General features: G+C 41.3%; 1 protein-coding gene across 10 annotated transcripts in view; it reads left to right on the plus strand.

The window, feature by feature from the left end:
• MAST4 (microtubule associated serine/threonine kinase family member 4) overlaps positions 1-26,256 on the plus strand; it is a 632,006-nt gene that overhangs the window by 407,631 nt on the left and 198,119 nt on the right. The window contains exons 1-2 of one of the 10 annotated variants that reach the window (XM_056541559.1): positions 12,709-13,080; positions 21,324-21,404. The exons of 8 other annotated variants lie outside the window; for them this stretch is intronic. In XM_056541559.1, the coding sequence (XP_056397534.1) occupies positions 13,034-13,080; positions 21,324-21,404 (128 nt within the window). In that variant the 5' untranslated portion in view covers positions 12,709-13,033. Of the gene's footprint in view, positions 1-12,708; positions 13,081-21,323; positions 21,405-26,256 lie in introns of those variants that run through there. One more of the 10 variants, XM_056541566.1, reaches the window with a different exon arrangement.

Below are 26,256 nucleotides of genomic sequence, written 5' to 3' on the forward strand. Positions count from 1 at the left end.
AGGTATGTTACCTCGTGCTATCCTCAAAGAATTTAAGGCCCAAACCAAGCAATAGGAAAAACACTAGGATCATAAAAACATACTTTTATTGGTGTACATTTAAAATATAGGCACACAAAATTCACACATTTAAACAATTAAAGGTACAGTACAATGTTTAATATTCTTCACAAACCTAGCTTATCCTAGTCTGTGGATAGTTTGCTAGAGTAAGGCTATACTGGCCCTACTAGTCACATAGGACCCCCTACCTGTTACTGCAGGGAGGCCTTCCTAGAGAACGCCAGCCTGCAACAGGAACCTCCTATCTCTCCCTGGTTCTGGAGGGAATGGAGGTACCGGGTGCAGTACGTATAGCACGTCACCAGCAACAACTGAGCTGGTTTGTGGACCTCAGCTGGATTATTTGGTGAGTATACAACTGTAAGCACATCAAATTTGGTACAATGATTGCATACAGGTATAGTACAATTTAAAGCCACATATTTCCAACGCGTTTCGTTGTGGCACAGTTTCAAGCGTTGCAACTCTTCAGGGACAAGTGTTTGGAGGGCAGGAGTATAGTTTCTTCCGTCACCTATCTCACTGAATGGTAGTATGATCGTGATACGACATAGAGGTATAGATAGATATTCTGGTGTGCTTAGATAATAAAGGCCCAGATAAAGTTATGTGGGTAATGGTCCAAAGGCTTGTGTTCCCTCTTGTATATAGATAAATACCGTCCTTAGATTGGTACGGCAAATGTGTAGGTGCAGAGACGATAACTGCAAGGATACAGTAGCTTTATATGATTTAGTTGCTTGTTGTAGGCTGGTAAAGGTAAGCCTCGTATGTGAGGGCACAGGGCATTAACCCACTGGATGATGTTCCCACATAGAGATTAGGGCAATATCTTATGGCGTCCTTAGGATAGTGTAGGGAACCATTTGGATGCAGGTACCTGCAGTTAGCTGATTCGGTGGTCAGCAAAGGAAGGGGTGCAGGATGGCGCGGCATCCCAAGGCCCAAACCAAGCAGCATCACTAAGCACAGTAGTTCCTGAAACACACAGCCTGGAGCAGGCATCAGCATGAGTTTACAAGAGGGCTTCACAACCCCTAACATTAAAATGTTAATGTTGAAATCTGTATAGAAGATGTATGTTAGCTAGTGCTAACATCAAAAAATTTTAGGCACAGGCCCAGCAGCATCACTAAACCGTATAGTTGCTGAAACACACAGCCGGGATCAGGCAGCAGCAGATGTACACAAGAGGGCTTAATAACCCCTAACATTAAAAGGTGAATATTGAAATCTGCATAGAAGATGTATGTTAGCTAGTGCTAACATCAAAAAAATATAGGCACAGGCCCAGCAGCATAAGTAAGCCAAGTAGTTCCTGAAACACACAGCCCGGATCAGGCAGCAGGATGCGTACATAAGAGGGCTTCACAACCCCTAACATTAAAAGATCAATGTTGAAATCTCTATTGAGCATGTATGTTTGATAGTGCTACCATAAAAAATTGAACGTAATATCGAAGACAGTCCCAGCAGCATCAGAAAACAATATATTGGCTTAATGACACAGCCTGGAGGTGGGGAAAGCATAAGGAGTCCATATAATGTCTGAATGGTACAGTCTGGAGGTGGCCGAAGCATGAGAAGGCCATATAGTGGCTGAATGGCACAGCCTAGAGTTGGCAGAAGCATAAGGAGACAAGATAGTGGCTGAATGAAACAGCCTGGAGGTGGCAGCAGCAACATCAGGAGTCCTGAAAGTGACCCGGTGACAGAGTGGTGCGGTGGGTGGCAATACCAGTACCTGGTGACCAAGGTGGGTGATAAAGGTCTGATGCGGAGGAATGTTTGTAACTGGGGAGCAGCGCCTTAAATCTGTTTGGCGCTATCCATATTTGTGAAGTGTTGGTGTGGCACCATAGTCAATCTACTCTCATGCATCAGGCATTGGTGGTTGGAAATCCTGGCTGATCCATGCCTGATTCATCTTCATTATTTTTCGTGGACAAACGAGTTCTCCTTGGGGTGACTATGGCCCCAGCTGCACTAAACACCCACTCTGATGGCACACTACTAGCCGGGCAGGACAGTTTTCTGAGGGAAAACTCTGCTAGTTGCGGCTACAAATCAAGTTTGGCTGCCCAGAAGTCCAAGGATCTTCAAGGTTTGTTGGCATGGGCATGTCAAGGTATGCCACCACCTGCTGGTTCAGGTCCTGCTCCAGGTCTAGCTGCTGCTTCACTATGTGGGTGAAGAAAGCTACTCATCAGCGACAGTAGACTCAGGCTGCTGCTGATGGAGCTGGTACTGCTCCAGCCACCCCACCCCTCCCCAGCAGCCATGGCAGTGGAAGGTGAGCGCAGGGGGGCCCCCCAATTCAGACATGCGAGAGGATGGACGAAGGTTACCGATAGGCATCGGCCAACTGACTACATAGGATGCCTCTGTAGTAGGTCATTTTGTCCTACCACTCAGTAGGTGTAAAAAAAAAAGGCCCCTATTTTGTGGCGGTAGCGTGGGTCCAATAAGGTGGAGATCCAGAAGTCATCCCACTGCCAAATGGTGACATTTAGGCTGTCACTACGCAAGCAGGTGAGCATGCATCGTGCCATTTGTGCAAGTTACTCGGAGAGACTCCCATGCTTCCATCTCCACTGCATACTGCCACGGTGTGTCTGGGTCCTCTGTCTGTCTCGCTTTACTCATAACCCTCTAGCTCCTCTAGCTGCTCCTGCTCCTCCTCTCCTGTCAGATTACTAGAAAAAAGCCCATTTGGCAAAACCTAAACTTTGCTCCACTGTGCCCCTCCCCCTCCTCCTCCTCCAGTTCAGCCCCCAAAGGTCTCATGTGTCCGTGAGATGTAGGCGCCATGTCTACAGTGCCCTGACCAGCAGTGAAATGACCTTGTTCATCCCGTAATCCTGGCGACTTACTAATAATGTGGCTTCCTCAAAGTGCCTGAGCAAACGGCAGGTGTCACGTATGAGCTGCCACTGGTTCACATTGAAGTTACACAGGGGAGTACCCCTATCCGCTTGGATCATCAATAAATCTGTGATGGATTTTCGCTGTATAGTCGGTCCAACATATGGAGGGTGGAATTCCAATGTGTGGCAATGTCACAAATCAGACTATGTTGTGGGATACCGTTCAGACGCTGCAGCTCAAGGAGGGTGTGCTTTGCGGTGTACGAGTGGCTGAAGTGAATGCAAGGTTTCCTTCCCATTGTTAGGATGTCTTGCAAATGGGGGGAACACTTCAAAGACTGCTTCACAACCAGATTGAACACGTGTGCCATGGCTCAGCGTTCCCAGTCGCAGCGCATGCAAAATGTTCTTCCTGTTGTCAGTCACCATGGTTCCCATTTCCAGTATTCGTGGAATAAGCCATGCTCAGATTTCTTTACGAATGACTTTTAGCAGTTCCTCCCCTGTGTGACTCTCTTCGCCAAGGCAAACCATGTGAAGAACAGCGTGACACCACTGTGCCCTGCACACATGGTATGCTGAAGTGCCTCTGAGACTTGTCTAGGCAGTGGAGGCTGAGGAAACGGTGGAGGATGAGGAGGTGGAGTCACACACTGTCCCCGGACCAACAGGCTGAGAGCGTGGAGGAGGAAGTGGCGTGACCTGTCCAAGTTGGGGTTGTGGCTGTGCAAGAACCACATTCACCCAGTGAGCCGTAAAGGACATGTATTGTCCCTGACCGTGTTACAGCTCCAGATGTCGGCGCTGCTGTGCACTTTGGTACACACCGATAGGCTCAAGGACTGGCCCACCTGCTCTTTCACAAAATTGTGCAGATCAGTACGCCTTCTTTGCAAAGAAATGACGGCTTGGCACTCTCCACCTCGGCTCTGCACAAGCCATCAGTTCTCTGAAAGGTGCAGTGTCCACCACTTGAAAAGGGAGGGACTGCAGCACCAGCAACTTAGACAGGAGCACATTCTGCGCCGTTGGATGAGTGGGCGCATACTGATGTCTCTTGGACATGGCTTCATGGATGGATTGTTGGCGGAATGGCTGACTAAAAGCATCTGGAGTGACAAAAGGAGGGTATGACACACAGCTGCCTTTTGGCTGAGGTGGTGGTGGCTGGTTGAATGAGGGAGCGGCGTGGCACTGGGTGATGCAGCAGGCTGGACCACTACATCGGAGCCACGGTTCTCCCAGGCCGCTTTATGGTGGCAAAGCATAAGTTGACGCAGGGTGTGGTGCCAACATTGGGACCCTGGCCACGCTTCACCTTTTGCCGACATATCTTGCATGTGGCTATGTGAACCTCCTCCGAATGCTTGATTAAAAACAGCCACACCGCCGAGTAGCTGATTTTCCCACCAACAGTCCGCACTAATTGACTGCTACTGCCGCCGTCTCCAGGAACCCCGTTCCACTAACTCCCGGGAAGGTAGGCTGCCACAAAGCAGGTGGTCTCCCCCGGGCATGTTTGGCTCCAGAATTTCCACTTCTGCCACCATGCTGACTGCCAACCATGCTACTGCCTTGCTGGCTCAGCTGCTGCCTCATGGGCAACCTGCAACTCTCTTCTCCTGATGATGATGAAGCCCCTTCTGCACTCTGCTCCCAATTGCGATTGGCTTCATCATTAACAAGTTGTCTGCACATCACTGATGTCCTCCTCAGGTTCCTCAACCGTGTCTGCTTCAGGACCCTGAACCCTGGCAACACCGCCTCCCATGTCACTTGCCTCATCACTACTTACCCACCTAGCGGAGGAAGCGGCAGATATCTCCTCCACTTCTTGGCTGGGAAGTAGCTGCTGACTGTCATCTATTAGATCGTCCTCAGTGAATAGTGGAGCTGAACCCACAGCAAAAGATACTTCTGTAGGAGAGGGAACAGCATAGGACAGAGGCAATGGGAGGACAGGGACTGCTCCCGGGCCATGCCAACTGAGGGTTGTGTCTGAGGAACCCACCGACTATTGACTGGGGATGTCAGATATCACTTGTGATGAAATGGATGACCGTGTTAACCAATCGACGACGGCAGATGGGTTTCTGGTCGAGACACAACCGCTAGCTGATAACGGGAGCTTCGGCCTCTTGCTGCAACTCCTGCTGCCACTCGCTACTAGTCTGCTGTGACCTCTGCCTGAAGGATTTAGGCCTCTGCCACTGCTCTGTACACATCCTGGCCCTTCACTGGCTGACATACTAGTGCTTATATGAGGGGAGTACAATACGTTTCACTATGCTTAAAACAGTATTTGTGTAGAACAGCAGCAGGTGTGCACTGTTTGCTGGCCTTTCATAGTATCTAGACCCTTGACAGATTAACAGGTACAAAATAGTACACTACTTAGATTTACGTATGTGGTATGCACTGATGAGGGCAGAAAGATGCTCTACAGTACACTTAAAAAAGTATGAGTACAACATCATTAGGTGAGTACTATTGCCTGGACTTTCACAATATGTAGGCCCTTGACAGATTAACAGGTAAAAAATAGTACACTACTTAGATGTACGCATGCTGTATGCACTGATGAGGGCAGAAAAATGCGCTACAATGTGCCTAAAAACTCTGTATTTTTGTAAAGCACCAGACGGTGATTACTTTTGGCTGTCCTTTCACAGTATGTAGGCCCTTGACAGATTAACAGGTACAAAATAGTACACTACTTAGATGTACGCATTCGGTATGCACTGATGAGGGCGCTACAGTACCCTTAAAAATATATATATATTTTTGTAAAACACCAGCAGTGCTGCAGCCAAAAAATTGCTGTGTACTTAACACAAAATTGCACTCTGTGAAAGACTATTAGGAATGGACTGCTGGGTATTATACCTTCTACAGACATTTTTTTGTTGAACAAAGACACTAAATTGCGCTGTAACATGATTCCTGTCTCCTCTGCTAAGGTTTATGAAGTCGATGCAGCTTGTTGAAATGTATGAGGCAACACACAGCTATTTTCCCCTCTCTGTAATACTATGCCGAAGAAAGTGACTCGGAGGTTAATGCCTGCAGCTGCAGTAAAAATCCTTTACAGTGAAAAGAACAATGTTCTCCATCCATGAGAACGCTGATGTGACTAGGAGGATGTTAAACGCTGCTGGAATGAGCTTTTCTCTGCTGCAACACACACACATGCACAGACTGTCCCTCCTATCTCTCTGCAGTGTAATGAATGAAGTGACTGGCCGCAAGATGGCTGCCGACTATATAGGGCTGTGACATCACATGGGTGACTGGCTGCTTATAGCCTGCATCCTCCATGTGATTCAAGGTCATCCTGCCTACCTCCCTTCCCGCCTTACATTCCCGCCTTCACAGCATCCCTTGCACCATGTACTGACATGTGGATCCGCCATTTTAGATGCCCTGGAGCCTGGAACGCTGTAAAATGGAGTTTAGTGAAGCTATTCGCGCAATAGAATCCCGGCGATATTCGCATTTGTTGCAAATCAAATATTTCCTGAAATTTGTAACGAATTCGGGTTTGTCGGCTTCGATTCGCTCATCTCTAGGAAGTATAATGTAAATTCAGTGTTCTACTACTATGGTGACATTTTATTTTATGCTATTTACTTTCTTTAAAGGGATCATCTCACCAGTACAACTCCTTTCCATATACTTACCAAAATATATTACAAAGATATTAGCTTTTACAGAGATATATTACAAAGAGATTAGATATTACATTTGTTGACTACATTTAATAAAGCCTTCAGGGTTTATGGGTGGAATAACACCTCTAAAGCTTATGGGCCTCCTTACAATATGAACATGGCCTTTACGGTGGTGGTCCATGCATCTTAACATTTGGAGACTGAGTGCACACAGAATATTGCTTATTATAACTGGAATTATAGTACAGATATATTAACATTTCACAAAAACAACCCCTATCCAATCAGCCATAGAGGGGAAGACTTAGCAACACTATGTAGTATTAGAAGGTAGAGCTAAGTATTTGGAGTATGTGGAAATAGTATTGCAGGGCTCATTGGCATCTTTAAGATTGAACAAAGTTGTTACCTATTCAGTCTGCTCTAAAGGACAAACTAAGTTCACTCTCTATTTTAACAAGCTCAATACATGAAGTAAGTTAGGCCTTGTTTGTATTTGGGGTTAATAGCCAACAGCCAGATCTGCTATGTAAGTACAATTGTTATTACAGTTTACATTTTGTAGCTGGAATTTTTATTTAAACTAATGTATTTTATTATAGACATGTTTTCTGAGAAGAATTCCAGGATGGCAATGTTGTTTAGGGACATTTAAATATTGCTCCCAAATAGTTATGCCAGCAAAAGTGCTGTGTGTGTGTGTTTTTTTTTTTCTAATTTAAAGGTAACCTGTCATCAGATGTTATCATATATAATGTGTGGCAACACGTTATATATGGTAAAATCTTCTTCGTCACCTTCTCCGGTGAACGTTTAAAACTGGCCCCCACTGGCCCCATAAGTAGTCCCCTGGGCAGGGAGCTATACCCACCTAGTCCTGTCGGTTCCGGCTGTAATCGCTCCCCCCCCCCCCCCCCCCCTCTGACCTCATCACCACTCTACTCCCTAAGCAGACAGAGCAGAGCGATGACATAGGCCGTGCCTGGACTGTCAATCACGCTAAGAAGGCGTGATCGCAGCTGAAGCAGACTGGAATAGGTTAACTAAGCCCACATCTTTTTGTCAATTCTCAGCTAATGGAGAGGCATTCGTCACTATTTACATGAAGATGGAAATCTCTTATAGTAATTGTTTATTTAGTTATCTCTATATAGACATGCACACATTTGTAAGAGAAGCCTGAGCCTTGTGGCTTAATATTCTCTTTTGTCTCTTTGTATGCCTGTAGCATTCCAGATTGAATTTAGTTTACTGCACGTTGGTCTCTCAGGGAGGGTTTAGGAACTGCTAGGAAGTGCTATGATTGACATGGGTCTTCTGGGAACTCTTTGGACACTGCATGATTTTTAGCTGAGAAATCTATGAATATCCCTAGAAGAGTTGTTAATGTCCATATGTTATAAGGGAAAAATATGTAAAATTTGAAAAATTATACTTTTTTTTTTTTTACCCTTGCATCTTTATTGACACATTTTCTTCTTATTTACAAATGTATCTGTTTGCAGTCTTCTTCCAAAAATAGTGCCACATCGGTCCACAGGTTGTGTGTGATATTGCAGCTCATTCACTTTAATAGAGCAGAGATGCAATAATAGACATAGCCAATGGACAGATATGGCTGTTTCTAGAAGAAAGAAGAGATGGTTATGGCCACCCCCAGTCTTTTTGTGGCCCACACTGCTGCAATGTTTACGTAACTTATATTAATGGTAACAGGAGTAGCGCAAATTGCCTAATGCAGCTGGCTCTTCTGTTTTTGATCTCAGAATGCTGCTGGCAAACCCAAGGAGATCAGGGAACCATCTTAACCAGTTAGGAATACCCCATTATAATTCTTGGCTGTGGTCACACATAATATTTTGATCAGTATTTGGTCCGCATCAGAACCAATGCAGAGAAACACTTTTATAAAAAAGGCTTGCATATCTTCCTGTGCTTTGCACTCACTCCTGGCTTTGGTTGGAAATACTGAACAAAATACTGTGTGTGAGCCCAGCCTATGTATTTCTCTTCTTCTTATTTAAAATGCTTAACCCCTTAAAGGGGTACTCCGGTGAAAACCTTTTTTCTTTTAAATCAACTGGTAGCAGAAAGTTAAACCTATTTGTAAATTACTTCTTTTAAAAAAATCTTAATCCTTCCTGTACTTATTAGCTGCTGAATACTACAGAGGAAATTCTTTTCTTTTTGGAATGCTCTCTGATGACATCACGACCACAGTTCTCTCTGCTGACGTTATAATAATAATGATAACACTTTATTTATTGTTGTCCTTAGTGGGATTTGAACCCAAGTCCCCAGCACTGCAAGGCAGCAGTGCTAACCACTGAGCCACCATGCTGCCCTTAGCATACATCTGCTATGCATCTGCTATGCATGGTTGCTAAAATGGACAGAGATGTCAGCAGAGAGCACTGTGTTCGTGATGTCATCAGTGTTCCAAAAAGAAAGGAATTTCCTCTGTAGCATTCAGCAGCTAATAAGTACTGGAAGGATTAAGATTTTTTAATAGAAGTAATTTACAAATATGTTTAACTTTCTGCCACCAGTTGATTTAAAAGAAAAAAGGTTTTCACCGGAGTACCCCTTTAACCCCTTAAGGACACATGACGTACTGGAACGTCATGTGTCCACTCCCGATCTATAACGCGGGGCCACGGCGTGGCCCCGCGTCATAGCGGTTCGGGCCCGGCCTCTAACAACGGCCGGGACCCGTGGCTAATAGCGCGCGGCATTGATCGCTGTGCCGCGCGCTATTAACCCTTTAGACGCGGCGTTCAAAGTTGAACGCCGCGTCTAAAGTGAAACCGAAACCATGCCGGCTAGCTCAGTGGGCTGTTCGGGATAGCCGCGGTGAAATCGCGGCATCCCGAACAGCTGACAGGACAGCGGGAGGGCCCCTACCTGCCTCCTCGCTGTCCGATCGCCGAATGACTGCTCAGTGCCTGAGATCCAGGCATGAGCAGTCATGCGGCAGAATCATCGATCACTGGTTTCTTATGAGAAACCAGTGATCAATGTAAAAGATCAGTGTGTGCAGTGTTATAGGTCCCTATGGGACCTATAACACTGCAAAAAAAAAGTGCAAAAAAAAAGTGAATAAACATCATTTAACCCCTTCCCTATTAAAAGTTTGAATCACCCCCCTTTTCCCATAAAAGAAAAAACACAGTGTAAATAAAAATAAAAATAAACATAAATGGTATCGCCGCGTGCGGAAATGTCCGAATTATAAAAATATATCGTTAATTAAACCGCACGGTCAATGGCGTGCGCGCAAAAAAATTCCAAAGTCCAAAATAGTGCATTTTTGGTCACTTTCTAGATCATGAAAAAATGAATAAAAAGCGATCAATAAGTCCTATCAATGCAAAAATGATACCGTTAAAAACTTCAGATCACGGCGCAAAAAATGAGCCCTCATACCGCCCCATACACGGAAAAATAAAAAAGTTATAGGGGTCAGAAGATGACAATTTTAAACGTATAAATTTTTCTGCATGAAGTTATGATTTTTTCCAGAAGTGCGACAAATTCAAACCTGTATAAGTAGGGTATCATTTTAATCATATGGACCTACAGAATAAAGGTAAGGTGTCATTTTTACCGAAAAATGTACTACGTAGAAACGGAAGCCCCCAAAAGTTACAAAATGGCGTTTTTTTTTTCAATTTTGTCTCACAATGATTTTTTTTCCCGTTTCACCGTAGATTTTTGGGCACAATGACTGACGTCATTACAAAGTAGAATTGGTGGTGCAAAAAATAAGCCATCATATGGATTTTTAGGTGCAAAATTGAAAGAGTTATGATTTTTTAAAGGCAAGGAGCAAAAAACGAAAATGCAAAAACGGAAAAACCCCCGGTCCTTAAGGGGTTAAGGACCCGGGGGTTTTCTGTTTTTGCACTTTCGTTTTTTCCTCCTTACCTTTAAAAACCATAACACTTTTTCAATTTTACACCTAAAAATCCATATGATGGCTTATTTTTGGTGCCACCAGTTCTACTTTGTAATGACATCAGTCATTTTACCCAAAAATCTACGGCGAAACGGTAAAATAAATCATTGTGAGACAAAATTGAAGAAAGAACACATTTTTGTAACTTATGGGGGCTTCCATTTCTACACAGTAAATTTTTGGGTAAAAATGACACCTTCTCTTTATTCTGTAGGTCCATACGATTAAAATGATACCCTACCTATGTAAGTTTGATTTTGTGGTACTGAAACAAAAATCATAACTACACGCAGGAAAATTTTTAATTGTCATCTTCTGACCCGATAACTTTTTTATTTTTCCATGTATGGGGTGGTATGAGGGCTAATTGTTTTGCGTCATGATCTGAAGTTTTTAGCGTTACCATTTTTGTATTGATTGGACTTATTGATCGCTTTTTATTCATTTTTTTCATGATATAAAAAGTGACCATAACACTGCACACACTAATCTTTTACATTGATCAATGGTTTCTCATAGGAAACCATTGATCAATGATTCTGCTGCTTGATTCCTCATGACTGGATCTCAGGCACTGAGCACTCATTCGGCGATCAGACACCAGGAGGCAGGTAAGGGAACCCTCCTCGTGTCCTACAGCTGTTCAGGATGCCGCGATTTTGCCGTGGCGTTCCCGAACAGACACCTGAGCTAACCGGCAACGTTTTAGTTTCACTTTAGACGCGGCATTCAAAGTTTGAACACTGCATCTAAAGGGTTAATATCACACGCTATTAGCCACGGGTCCCGACCCACTAGGATGCCGTGGCCACGCGTTATAGAACGGGAATGGACTCAGGACGTACAGGTACGCCCTAGGTCCTTAAGAGGTTAAAAGTAAATTAATAGTTGTCTTGTACATTAGAAGGTGTCATGCCATTATACATATTTGACACATGGTTCCTAAGCATGTGTGTATGTATGTATATGTGTGTGTATATGAGAAGGACAGCTGTAAATTCCAGACCTGCAGGAAAGGAGATTTTTTTTTTTTTTTTTTAATACAATGAGCCTTTTCAGATTGTGAATATGGAATTCTTAGGAGTCCATGGATGAAACATTTTTCGTACCAAGGATGTTAACCTCTTCATAGATCAGCAAAGCCTTTCCATATGCATTTCTTTTTTTGAAAACAGATATGATATGACTGGGATAACACTCTGTACCTTCTAACCTTTTCCTACTATTCACACGTACAGTATCCTGCGCATATTTGATGTGCATGAATTGAAGCTAGAGATTTGAAGCTGTGTACAGTCATTTAGTTTACTTTGAAATCTGCAGCTTCAAAGCCTGTGCATCAAATATGTGCCCATTCATATGTACAGTATCCTGCGCATGTTTGATTTGCATGAATTGAAGCTGCAGATTTGAAGCTGTGTTCAGACATTTAGTTTACATTAAAAGCTGCAGCTTCAAATTCTGTGCATCAAATATGCACAGGATACTGTACGTGTGAGACTTGAGAACTGCCATTGATTCTATTCACATGTGTTACTTAACAATAATTTTAATGGTATGTGATAGGTTAAACAGCAATCTAAAATTTCCTACATCATTAAATTGGTATAGAACTTTTTGGGATAGTCATGAGTCACAAAGTTGGCAACTACAGAGAGTTTGGATTACTTGAGTGGTAGTACCGGTAGTAGCGGAGTACAATAGCTGTAACTACATGAGAATAGTTCAGGACTGTTTCCCTACTCTTTTATTAAAGCCCAAATTTTTTTTTCAAATTCTCTATTCTCAACATTGGCATTAAAGTCTTTACAGTCAAGTGTTTAACGTGTATAATTTTCTTATAATTTCTGAGAATAACAGATGAAATAATTCCATCTCTATTCTAGTACTGACTATTTTTAGTTTTTCCTATTAATATAATCTGCTATTTGTATCCATTCTGCATGAATAGAAGAGTTAACACGTGCATCCAGGCTGTGTCTGGTGATCCTGTCTGCGGTGGCTTGCTGAAGCAGCCTGTGAAGGCTCACTAAGGGTTAATGATTACGTATTCTTAGGTGAATCGCTTTTAATGTGCATTGCAGGGTTTTTGTGTGTGTGTGTTGTTGTCAGTCTTTAGAGGAGACTTCATTTGACGGAGCTGGGGAAGGAAAAGCCTGGCAGCCGGCGGAGACAGGGAGCCACTTAATATGCACGGCTCGGAGCCTCATTTGCAATTCTGTTAGTGTGCATTTTGCTTTGCAAAGAAGGAAAAAAAAATCTGTGCTGCATTCATCGTGTTAACCTGAATATAGCAGCTGACATCTCTTTATTACAGCTAGAGGTGGAAGGACCCAAACTTGGAGAATCCCCCTCCCCCTGAGATTGTTAGTCCATTCCTTTATAGTGGCTCATTTTGGCTCTCTGTCAGCGCCAGGATGCTGCCAGTGGATGTGTGTCATGGTCTCAATAGATGGTGGTAAAATATAACAGTCATGAAAGCCCAGCGGGAAAGGCTGCGAATCCCAGGCTTGACCTTGGAGTAAGTATTGTCTCTCTCTTTAATATTTTGATGGTTTGTGCATGCCATGTACAACCAATAGCCGTCTAGGTTGTGTTTTTCCTGACAGCCTCGTAGCTCTGCAGCTTGGTGTGTGCATGCTTTATGTGCTGCAGTATTGTGGATGCTTATCGTCCCCCCTTTTACACAGATCCATGGCCAGGCTTGAACCCGGTAGACAACAGAGTGTCTGTGCCCTGGCCATTTAATTGCAGCAGAATAAGGATTTTGTAGGCCGTGATGTCTGTGTTATGCGTTGTGTGTATTCCTCTCTCCACCTTCTGTATCCCCTCCCCCTGTTTGTCCCAGCACTGCCTTTCAGATAAGGCCTGTGTGTCTCCTGAATGATGAGCAGCAGTACACCAGATTAAAGCATAATTGAAACGCTCTTCATGAAAATGTGTTAGCCATAATCAATTTTTCATACGGCGGCAGCGGCGGTAATAGATGTTTTCTTAAAAGGAAATGTTTTATTTGTTTCTGGGCTCCTTGGCCTATCTGTGAATGTGTGTCCTTGTCAGTGTTTGTGCTTCAGCAGTCCTACATTCTGTGTGTATTAATGTCTGTTACTGTTTGTGGCTTTAGAATTCTGTAGATTGTTTTTTTTTTTTTCTGTTTGTACTTCATGTATTTTGTAATAATGTAACTGTTTAATTTTTGTGTAGAAATTGAGTCTATTTGCTTTATATGTGTCTAGTAAACAGTGGTGTGTGTGTGTGTGTGTGTGTGTTTGTAGCATTCATGTTACAATAATTGGACATTTGCAACCCATGTTTGTGTGGTGTATGTTTATGCATATCATTTTTCCACATTCATAAGAAATGATTTGCACACCGCTTCCTGCAACTTTTAAAGAAGATGTAAACTAAAGTCTGTTCTTGATATTCTAATACAGAAGTTTATTGTTCCATGTAAACAGTTATTTTATGCTGTAGTGTCTTTAAATGAAATTACAGACAAGAGATTAACAAAATGTTCTACTTTTTAACTTGCCCATCCTATATATCCTTATACATGGCTAAAACATTATAAAACAGTTGTTACATTAATGCTAATACCAAAAGTAAATCCATGTTATAAAAGTTGTATGATGATGTGTGCAGAACAATATATTTAGCAATGTCCCAATACCATTTTTGGTACCGATACTTTAATTTGAGTACTTTTATTTTAAAGGGAATCTGACAGCAGGGTGACCCGGTTTCTAGTGCTGTTTACCGTGCTGATATGTGGGTTCCTTGTTCTGTGCAATAGAGGCGGCTGCTGTAGTATGGGCCAAGATTTCTCTCTTCTCCATTGGGCAGAACAGGGAATTTGCATTGGTGGCGAGACCGATGTCTCCGTAGCGATTGCGCTGATGTTCACATGGTGAGCAGCGGTAGAAACCGGGTCACCTGCACAGTCTACCTATAAATTCAAGTTAGTGCAGGTGACTCTGCTGTGAGATTGCCTTTAATAGTAGGTAGTATCCCCTTGTAGGTAGTATAGATACTTGCACACATTAGACCCCCCCCCCCTGTAGACAGCACCCCCCCCCCCCTTGTAGCCAGCAGTCCCCTTTTTGTAGCCAGCAGTCCCACCTGTAGCCAGAAGGACACCTCCTGTAGACAGCAGCCCCCTTTGTAGCCAGCAGGAGCCCCTGTAGACAGCAGCCCCCCTTTGTATCCAGCAGCCCCCCTTTGTAGCCAGCAGGACCCCCCTGTAGACAGCAGCCCCCCCCCTTATAGCCAGCAAGACCCCCTGTAGCCAGCAGCCCCCCCTTTGTAGTCAGCAGCCCCCCCTGTAGCCAGCAGGACCCCCCTGTAGCCAGCAGGACCCCCCTGTAGCCAGCAGGACCCCCCTTTGTAGCCAGCAGGAGCAGGTGGAGTGGAGTGCCGTGTGTGTCACATGGTCCTCCATAAGACGCCATAATGTGGATGGCAGAATGGGGCTGCGGAAGTGATACGAACCAGAGAACAGGGCAGCGGAGAACTCCCCCAGGTATTGGATTTGGTATCGGGACATTAGACGAGTCCCAGATACCATGCAGATACCTGGTATCGGCCCCAATACCGATACTAGTATCGGTATCACAGTCCAAAAGGTATATCCAGCTCACCCCTAGTGAGTATCCACTCACGCGCTACGGACCCAGCCCGGACTACGCTGTACACGTATGTAACAAGGAAAGGATTGTCCAGCGCAGCGAAAGCTCAAATGCAAGTTTTCTTTATTCTGACATGGCAGCACAGGTAAAATGCTTAGGTGGTCGAAACGCATCACTGCTGTTCATTTTACCTGTGCTGCCATGTCAGAATAAAGAAAACTTGCATTTGAGCTTTCGCTGCGCTGGACAATCCTTTCCTTGCTAGTATTGGTATCGGAACATCCCTAAATATATTTTTAAACTGCTATCCCCAAATTATAAAGGAACAGCATATTGCGAAGAAAAGCCACATCACTTTCTTATTGGGGCAAGTCTGACCACTGGATCTCCCACTGACCTGTAAAAGGGATCACATCAGTGGCCAGTTCACAGTTGTTCCCTATAGAGTGGCATATCCACCTATTATGAAAGGAAATTCCAGTGTGGCATCCATAAGCGGGTCAACGGGAGCACCACTGGGCAGAAAATGCAGTGAATAGGCCTCAATGCAAAATTGGTGCTGAAAACGCTTCTTCTTCAGGATCAGTGGCTGCCTAGAGGTCAGACCACCACCATTCATGAAGTGATATGTCCTAGTGATCACTTTGAGATTAGAATGACAAAAAAAAAAAATATATATATATATATATATATATATATATATATAATAGTTTATTACTGACCTTACTAGAAAGTATGGGATAAAATTATGTTTGTAAAATTTCTACCTTATCCAGTACCACCAATAAAAGCCATTGTCGGGCCTCATACACACAGCTGTATTATATGGCTGTTTTGTACAGAACAATAATAAAGCATCCATAGAAGCTGTACTATACCTCCATGTGCCTTAGAGTTCATACAAAGGCTTTCAATGAATTTCGCAGGCGCTCTTGTCCCACCTCCCCATAGTCTCAACTTTCATGATGTGCAACTGTAGCTTGACAAATATATAATGTATATTTATAATCTATAGCTCTATAAACTGTTCTGTTCTATCCAACAGGATGCTTATAAAAAGAATATAGCCTACCTTTTACAAATCTATTCTAAGGGAAAATATCACTTTAATGATATCTGAAACACAAGTCATCAGGGTGGTCTCTGGCTACTTCTCCCCACCTTAGATAGATTTCTTCCTATTTTTGTATAGGTTGAGATCTATCAGTCAAGGCTAGTGAGGCCGGGAGATGCTACTGAGGACCACCCTGTTGACTCGTGGCTCAGACATCTTGAAAGTAATGATTGATGCCTAACAGTGGCATTGGTCATTCATAGGCTATCATGACATATGTTTGACTGATACCTTGCAAGATTTTTCATTTTGTACCTGTAAAACAGTTCCAATATTTAATGGGTGGTGGGTGCCAAAGTTAGACATTAGTCATAGCCTATATCAGGAGCTTTTCCCAGGGTGTGCGCTAAACAAAGGCTAAAAACATGTGTACCCAACCTAAAAAGACGAGCAAAAAGTAGTGCACAAATGCAACAGTTGGCATTTTCAGCTTTTATGTTACAAAAGTCAATAATCCCTGCCGATTCCTCCATTTAATGTGCATTTACTGTTTGAACATTGTATTGTCGTTGTTTTAGTTCCACTTCACCATGAGTCCCACTCTTTGTTAGGTACTATGTGTAAGTGTCTCATGTCTTATGGCATGGTATGAGTTAAGCTGGCACAGCAGCTATGGTACTTGTCGCCTAACCTGTCATTCAGAGGCTTTACTTACCATCATTCTGGTTTGTCTACATGTTGGCATCTGTCATGCCCACTTTATGGACACATTTGATCAAAACATTTCAGTTCCTGTCAAGTTGTCATAAATGTATCATTTGTGATGTTATTCAATTAAAGGGTGTGTCCGCTTTCATCACAGATCTTATATTACTTTACTGCATCTAATAAAAAAAAAATAATGCAGTCAGCTTCCATACTAATTTGTGTCTACAGCTTCATTGCAAACCTACTTGTCTCCATGGTCCCAAAGTGCAAACAACCCTTCTATAGTCTGATCTTGCCGCCATGCTCCCTATTGCCTGCCTGATTTTTCTTGGTAACGTAAGTAGGTAAGCAAGAAGTAAGGGACAGGCAGAACACAGGATCTGGCTGCACAGTTTGTTTGTAGTCTGTTACCATGGAGACACACAAGTCTGCATGAGAGCTGTAGACCCAAAACAGTAACATATATTTAAAAGAAAACCTGACTGCATAGCGAAGGTGTTAATGGCCTATTAATTCTAAAATCTTCCCCAGTACCTATAAACTGGAAATATTTCATCAATATATGGTCTAAAGGTTTTATAAAGCAGCTTGTGTGACCACTTTAGTTGTCTTTTATGTGTATGAACGTTGTCTTTCTCTTCTCAACTTTTGCCTTTTGTCTGGTCATGTCTTGTCATCTTTTGCATGAAGGGTGAATTGTTATCACCAGTTGTATAATTTATAGATACTGTAAATGTAGGAATTTGAACCCAAGTTGCATACGTTACATAGGAATTGCATCATTTATTTGTCGGGATATTAGTCTCCAGGTACATTCCCAGTATATTAGTAGTAGATAAAAAGTCCACCTAAAATTCCAAAATGGAGCTACTAAAACTGCATGGCCATTGGCTTAATTTTTACTTACAGTGGGGCAAAAAAGTATTTAGTCAGCCACCAATTGTGCAAGTTCTCCCACTTAAAAAGATGAGAGGCCTGTAATTTTCATCATAGGTATACCTCAACTATGAGAGACATGATGAGAAGAGACAAATCCATAAAATCACATTGTCTGATTTTTAAAGAATTTATTTGCAAATTATGGTGGAAAATAAGTATTTGGTCAATAACAAAAGTTCATCTCACTACTTTGTTATATACCCTTTGTTGGCAATGACAGAGTTCAAATGTTTTCTGTAAGTCTTCACAAGGTTTTCACACACTGTTGCTGGTATTTATCCGATTCCTCCATGCAGATCTCCTCTAGAACAGTGATGTTTTGGGGCTGTCACTGGGCAACACAGACTTTCAAATCCCTCCAAAGGTTTTCTATTAGGTTGAGCTCTAGGCCATTCCAGGACCTTGAAATGCTTCTTATGAAGCCACTCCTTCATTGCCTTGGGCCGTGTGTTAGGGAATCGTTGTAATTCCGAAAGACCCAGCCACGTTTCGTCTTCAATGCCCTTGCTGATGGAAGGAGGTTTTTACTCAAAATCTCACGATACATGGCCCCATTCATTCTTTCCTTTACACGGATCAGTCGTCCTGGTCCCTTAGCAGAAAAAAAGCCCCAAAGCATGATGTTTCTACCCCCATGCTTCACAGTAGGTAAGGTGTTCTTTGAATGCAACTTGGCATTCTTTCTCCTCCAAACACGTCGAGTTGAGTTTTTTCCAAAAAGTTCTACTTTGGTTTCATCTGAAATTCTCCAAAATCATCCAAATGCTCTCTAGCAAACTTCAGATGGGCCTGGACATGTACTGACTTTAGAAGGGGGACACTTCTGGCACTGCATGATTTGAGTCCCTGGCAGTGTAGTGTGTTACTACACCATGGGGTGAGATCTTGCGTGGAGCCCCAGATCGAGGGAGATTATCAGTCCTCTTTTAGATCTTCCATTTTCTAATAAGTGCACCCACAGTTGATTTCTTCACACCAAGCTGCTTGCCTATTGAGATTCAGTCTTCCCAGACTTCCAAGTTCATACAGGTGCCATTAATACAGGTAACGAGTGGAGGACAGAGGAGACTCTTAAAGGGGTACTCCGGTGGAAAACTTTTTTTTTTTTTTTTATCAACTGGTTCCAGAAAGTTAAACAGATTTGAAAATACTTCTATTAAAAAATCTTAATCCTTCCAGTACTTATTAGCTGCTGAATGCTACAGAGGAAATTATTTTCTTTTTGGAACACAGATCTCTCTGCTGACATAACGAGCACAGTGCTCTCTGCTGACACCTCTGTCCATTTTAAGAACTGTCCAGAGTAGGAGAAAATCCTCATAGCAAACATATGCTGCTCTGGACAGTTTCTTAAATGGACAGAGATGTCAGCAGAGAGCACTGTGCTCATGATGTCAGCAGAGAGCTCTGTGTTCCAAAAAGTAAAGAATTTCCTCTGTAGTATTCAGCAGCTAAGTAGTACTGGAAGGATTAAGATTTTTAAATAGAAGTCATTTACTAATCTCTTTAACTTTCTGGCACCAGTTGATAAAAAAATAAAAAAAAGTTTACACCAGAGTAACCCTTTAACCCCTTAATGACCAAGCCCATTTTCACCTCAAGGACCAGGCCAATTTTATTTTTGCATTTTCGTTTTTTCCTCCTCGCATTCTAAAATCCATAACTCCTTTATATTTCCATGTACAGACCCATATAAGGGCTTGTTTTTTGTGTGACCAATTGTACTTTGTAATGAAACCTCTCATTTTTCCCTAAAATGTACGGCGAACCCCCCCAAAAAAAATTTAGGGAGGAAATTTTACTGAAAACCAAAATGTTGCACATTTTGGAGGGTTTTGTTTTCACACTGTACACTTTAGGGGAAAAATGACATGTGTTCTTTATTCTGTGGGTCAATACGATTAAAATGATACCCATGGCTAGATACTTTTATATTTTTGTACCGCTTAAAAAAAATCTAAAACTTTTTGTACAAAATCAGTAATCTAAAATAGCCCTATTTTGACCACCTATAACTTTTTCCTTTTTCCGTATATAGGGCGGTATGAGGGCTCATTTTTTGCGCAGTCATCTGTACTTTTTTTTAGATACCACATTTGCATTTATAAAAGTTTTAGATCATTTTTTATAAAAATTTTTAATAAAATGTGACAAAAAAGCAGCATTTTTGGACTTTTTTAATTTTTTTTACGTTTACGCCATTCACCGTACGGGATCATTAACATAATATTTTGATAGTTTTAATATTTACGCATGTGGCGATACCAAATATGTTTATTAAACAAAAAATTACGCTTTTTGGGGGTAAAATGGGAAAAACTGACAATTTTCATTTTTATTGGGGGAGGGGATTTTTCACTTTTTTTTACTTTTTATTTTTAAATTTTTCAACTTTTTTTACACTTTTTATGTCTCCATAGGGGACTATCTATAGCAATTGTTTGATTGCTAATACTGTGCAGTGCTATGCATAGGACACAGCACTGCTCAGTATTATCGGTGATCTTCTGCTCTGGTCTGCTCGATCGCAGACCAGAGCAGAAGACCCCGGGAGATGGCCGGAGCTAGGTAAGGGGACCTCCGGCTGTCATGCTGGATGATCGAATCCCCACGGCAACGCTGCGGGGCGATCCGATCATCCAATCAAAGTGCCGCAATGCGCAGATGCCGTGATCTGCTAGAAGCCGGAACCTGCCGTGTATGACGCAAGCACCCTTCCGATGCTCGCGGTCATACACAGGACGTAAATGTACGTTCTGGTGCGGGAAGTCCCGCCAAACCAGGACGTACATTTACGTCCGTGGTCATTAAGGGGTTAAAGAAGAAGTTACAGGTCTGTGAGATTCAGAAATCTTGCTTGTTTGTGGGTGACCAAATACTTATTTTCCACCATAATTTGCTAAAACTCAGACAATGTGATTTTATGGATTTTTTTTTCCTCATTATGTCTCTCATAGTTGAGGTATACCTATGATGAAAATTACAGGCCTCTTATCTGGAAGAATTTGTACAATTGGTGGCTGACTAAATACTTTTTTACCCTACTGTAGATCTTTCAAGCTGTTACATACCCTGCATACTTTAGAGTTCTCATTTGCATGGCAGAGCCAAGTGAAGGAAACTATGGTGGAAGGAATGGTCTACCTTTTGTTGCCTGCAGGTCATATTTGGGCTAAATGGCTTTTGTAAACTCTCCTATGCAATTATGTTCCTCCAGGAGTCATCCTGTAGAGCTGTGTTCACAATTTGCATTTTTGCTCAATGCGATTTTTGCGTCAATTTTCCAAAATTGTGAAAAAAATGTAGAAAGCGGCAAGGTTGCTTCGAAAAAAGCAACATGTGATCACAGCCTAAAATGTGCGTAGTCTGATCATATTTTATTCATCCCATTTGCTTATGATTGCTTTGCTCACTGCTAGTGACATTTTGACTTTGCAGTCTCACCCCAAGAAGCTTGAGTCCAACCCCAACAAGTCCATGCAGTCCTTGTAGTCCATTGTATGCTTTCCATTTCTGGAGGTAAGGCAACTTCCATTTTGTTTTTGTATTCCACTGATAATATCTTAGACTTTGTTTAGCTATAACTTCTGTAGTCATTTTCCGCCCATAAAGTTGATGCACAGTTAGAGGAAGCAATATCCGCAAATAATCTTATGACTTTGCATTGTCATTTTTCCAGGATAACCATTGCAAATTAAAGAAACTTTATTTGAGACTAGTAATCTGTTTTGAAGCTCCAAATTATCATCCCAAAATAAGGGGGGGAAAACTAATAAATTACATTCTTTGTATAAAAGAAAGAGCTGCTTGATACTGTATATCAGCAACAAGCAGGGGCGCCACTAACAATATTTAAAATTTGGGTGCAACTATCACAACTATCACAATAGAAGAAGACAACACATGCACAACTGCTAATATCTATAAAATATGTAGACCACATTATTGTACAAGGCAAAGAGTACAGACAAATATATAAAAACAATCAAAAACACACCAACACCTGATTATAGCTAGATCAGACCCTCCTAAATGCAGCAATAAGCATAGCGCTAACATATCATTCAACCAAGTAAAATGCACTAAATAAGGTGAAAAATAAAGTTCAGTCAGCCAGTCTGCACTAGAGTATATACCCCATAGTCTAGGAGGGAAGCATCCCCACGCATTCTATCACTTAGTGACTTCCTCAGGGGTCAAGGTGTAGGGTATTCACCCCTGAGGAAGTCACTATGTGATGTTGAGCCCTGCTACCGTCCTAATATCACAATATAATAGTGATATAACAATATAACAGTAAGATAACAGTGACATGTCTGTAGACGTATAATAAAGTTACATAGTACAGTTAAAAAAGACACACGTCCATCAAGTTCCAGCAAGGAGGTGAAGGGCTGTTGATGGATGAAGGGGAGGGAAAGTGATGTTTTAGCTTAGGGGTTATAACCAAAGTGAAGGAAACCTGACAGGTGTGACATCACTGTGTGGAATAACCTTTTTCTATGACTTTACAGGGATTATCATTCATGCATGGTTACCTGTGGAGTCATAAGTTTTTTTTCACATAGTGATGTCACAGTACAGCAAGTTTGATTATCATCATGCAAGCATAATGCAGAAGGTGGTGTCGCAAAAGACCCAAGGGTGTTCGAAATAATCTCTGCATCTCCAATTGTTATGTTGCTGGATACAATGTTCCTCTTACACATACAATTACCTTTGGTGCTGATAACTTCTGTGCTGCACTTATATAGTGAGTCAACAAGATTCTGCAGATGCATATTACAAATTAGCACCAAATGAGGCAAGAAGTCTATTGGTGCCCACCCGAAGATGTACTGGAAATAACTACCTGTTCATCAGAAGCTGACTCATGGGCTGTAGTAAAAAGGCCTATGATGTGTTCTCATGAAGACGTGTAAGCAGATGGCGGGTGTTTTTTTTTTTTTTTTTTGTGTGTGATTCATTAAGATATAATTAAATATTTCACTTTCCTCAGTTGTCTAACTTCAAATCATTGTTAGTGAGATAAATACATCATGTGGATTGTGACTCATTCTTGGTCTGTAAAAGAAGCAGACAACGTAATTGAAGCGGCGTGTACTTTGCTTTATATGATTAGAAATAAGTGACAATGGATTTTTCCACCAGGTTGTCTGTGAGTAATGAGTGAGTAACCTATCGAGATATGTGATGTTTTTAAAAAGTTCATATGTGAAATGGCTTATATGCCAGGATCTTTAAAATAGTGTAAAATGTTAAATGTTATGTTACTATATAGTTCCAAACAGTTAAAAAATGAGACATAGATAGATAGATAGATAGATAGATAGATAGATAGATGTACATATAGGTAGAGAGATGGAAAGGTCAGGTAGGGTTTAGTGTATAGTTATATTTAAAAAATCTAGTTTGGGCTTCTGAACCCTAGATGAAACTCTGCAGCAAGTGTTTGCTTTTCCTTCAGCGCCACCGCAGGAGAAATGGAGCATTACACAACGTTAACTGAAATTGTTGGGTTGTGTGTTAAATGCAACACAGGGCAGGTCCTCCAGAGTGAGAAACACTCTTTATGTGGATACGTCTCTCTCCACTCCAGATGAGAGATGAGGACATTTCTGTTCACTCAGAATTATCCAATATGATATAAGAAAATAGGTTTTCTAAACTCGTCAACCTCTAAAGCAGGGTCTTAAATTCAGTCTTAAATTCAAATCTAGATGGCATTCAGAGGTTCCTGTACGCTGAATACCTTTTATTAACCATTGTCATGGATTTTCATTCAGGAAACTCATGTACAATATGTATACCAAATACTTTGACAAAGAAGATGTTGATAATGATGCCAGAATATATATTACATAGTTAATCACCTAATGAATACAAGTTCTTGCAATGTCTGTGATGTAATCAGCTCAATTGTAGCACTTTTCCTCACTTGGTACAGTTTAAAAAAAGTTTGCTAGAGGTGATGCCATCAACTATACATTATGCAGATTTGTAGCACCTCGGGCATGAAGATTGAATTTGTTTTTATGCATCACATCAAAGATACAAGAGAGGTGGCACTCACCATTTAGTTTTTTCTTAATTTTTCCCCTTTTCTTTAATCATTGGACTACATGTATAAGCAAGGGGAAGGTAGTGAAAAGGTGTAGGATTGTTGTTTTTTTTTGTAATACTTGAACACCTCAAGCTTTCCTTGGTCTTAGCGACTTGTTCTCCACTTGCAGTAACTCATCACTCTGCCTTGTTGGTGCTACCTTCTAAATCAGTGAACTCCAAACTGTGGACCTCTGGCAGTTGCAATATTAGTCCCAGCCATACAAGTCCCTTTTTTTCTGAGATGTAGAATGACCAAAAATCAGCAAACTTGGACTTGAGTATTTCCGCCAATCACCATACAGGATCATTATCTTTATAGTTTGGACATTTCCATATGTGGAGATACAAAAATGTTTGTGTTCATTTTATACTTTTTTATTTGTAAACTGGAAAAATGGATAGTTAACTTTATTAGGGGAGGTCCTTATTCACATTTTTAAAAACCTTAATTTATTTTTTATTTTATTTTTTTGTCCCCAAAGGAGGCTATTTAAAGAAATCTTTAGATTTCTGTTACTGTTTAGTGCAATGCATAGGCATAGCACTGATCAGTAATATAGACAACGATATCACTGGAGAAGCCCAGGAACAAGTGAGCACTATATTGACTCATTGGACCCCCGTGATTGCTCTGCAGGTGTCCTTCATCCTCTGTATACTAATATAATAGTTGTCTTAACTTAAATTAGATAGTCAGCAGATGCACCAGATTCAGCAGATGCACCATCTTACACATGTTATCTGTCCCTCATATTAATAAATTACCCCATAATGTTTGTGTACATTTGCTCATACAGTTGCAATACAGATAAAAAAAAAAAATAACCTGTGAGTTTTATGGGCCATACTCCTCTTTAAAGCAAACAACATAAAACTATATGAACACATCCCAACCCCATAAGTTATGGTATAGAAGACTGATTTTTTTTTTTTAATACCTCTTTACATGTATAATGTCAAATTTTCTTTTCTTTTTTTTTTGTTCTTTTCCTTTTTTTTTGGGGATAGTGTAGTAAAGATCTCCTGTAAAGGCATGTTTGAGCCTTATACAGTATGTCATTCCTTTATACAAGGACTGGCGTTGTCTTGTTAGCGTCCCTGCCATTTCCACTAGGGCCAAATAAAAGTATATTAACCAATATCTTCATTGCTTGCATTCACTTCTTGGCATCTCCTTTTTAACAAGACATTAATGAGGCTAAATGATACTTTTCCTCCAATTCACTGAGCTCTGTTAAGTTTAATGCCCAGAGATTACGTTGCCTTAGTCATAAGTAAACCTGGATTATGTCTTAATGAGGAAGACCATACACTGTGCTTAATACCCTTTGCCTAAGTGAAAGATTTTATAATCCATTTAGTTAAAGAAATAATCTTTTTATACACAGGACATGTTTTGTAGATATTTATGAATGGTGGGATTTCTGCTGTGAAATGTACCATTAAAAAAGTGAAATAAAGGTAATCAAGTGCTTAAGATTTGTGGGAATATGTCATAAATTCTGTGCGTCTGAGACTCAATGTAGGTTATGAGCATTTAGAAATGGTTTGGTCAGACTTAAAAAATTATCAAGAAGAAAATGTATGACACACCAGCTTTAAATAATGTATCAATGATATTAACCCCTTAAAAGGGGATACCCATCTCGTAATTTTGGTTTTACACAAATTGACCCAAACTCGCCCAAAAATTCACACCGGGCAAACATCAAGAATTGATTTCAATTTCGAAGCCATGAGTAAGGCTGCCCCTATGCCTGCTTACAGTAGTAAGTTAGACAGCCGATTCCATGCTCCTTATTTTCTTGATCACATTATCCATAGTTAGGCATTTTTGGACAATGTTAAACCATTCTAGATTAAATCCCCACCTTTTAAGCACCATGTAATATTTTACATTTCTTTTATAAGGTTTTTTTTTTTTTTTTAAATGAATTTAGATGTCCAAATCCTGCACAGAGATAATTGTAACCTCTACCACATTCTCTTTTGAGGCTACATCCTTACATCCTTTATTGAGCTGTTTTCTGTGATCGGCTGCAGCATACACCATCCTTGGCTGTCCAGGGTAAGCTGGGAGTTGTAGTTTTACAGTGGCTGGATTTTTTTTTTGCAGTTTCGAGAACACTACTGTAGTCCAGGGTGTTTTTTATGTTGGCTTGTTTTAATGCAATTTAATTTCTTCTAAAATGTTATTAACTTTTACTAATTTTTCAAGTGAACTGAACTGTATTTAGAACTATATTAGTCATAAGCAGCATCCAGT

This window comes from Hyla sarda, chromosome 1 (assembly GCF_029499605.1).
Source record: "Hyla sarda isolate aHylSar1 chromosome 1, aHylSar1.hap1, whole genome shotgun sequence".
In the NCBI taxonomy this organism is placed as follows: Eukaryota; Metazoa; Chordata; class Amphibia; order Anura; family Hylidae; genus Hyla; species Hyla sarda.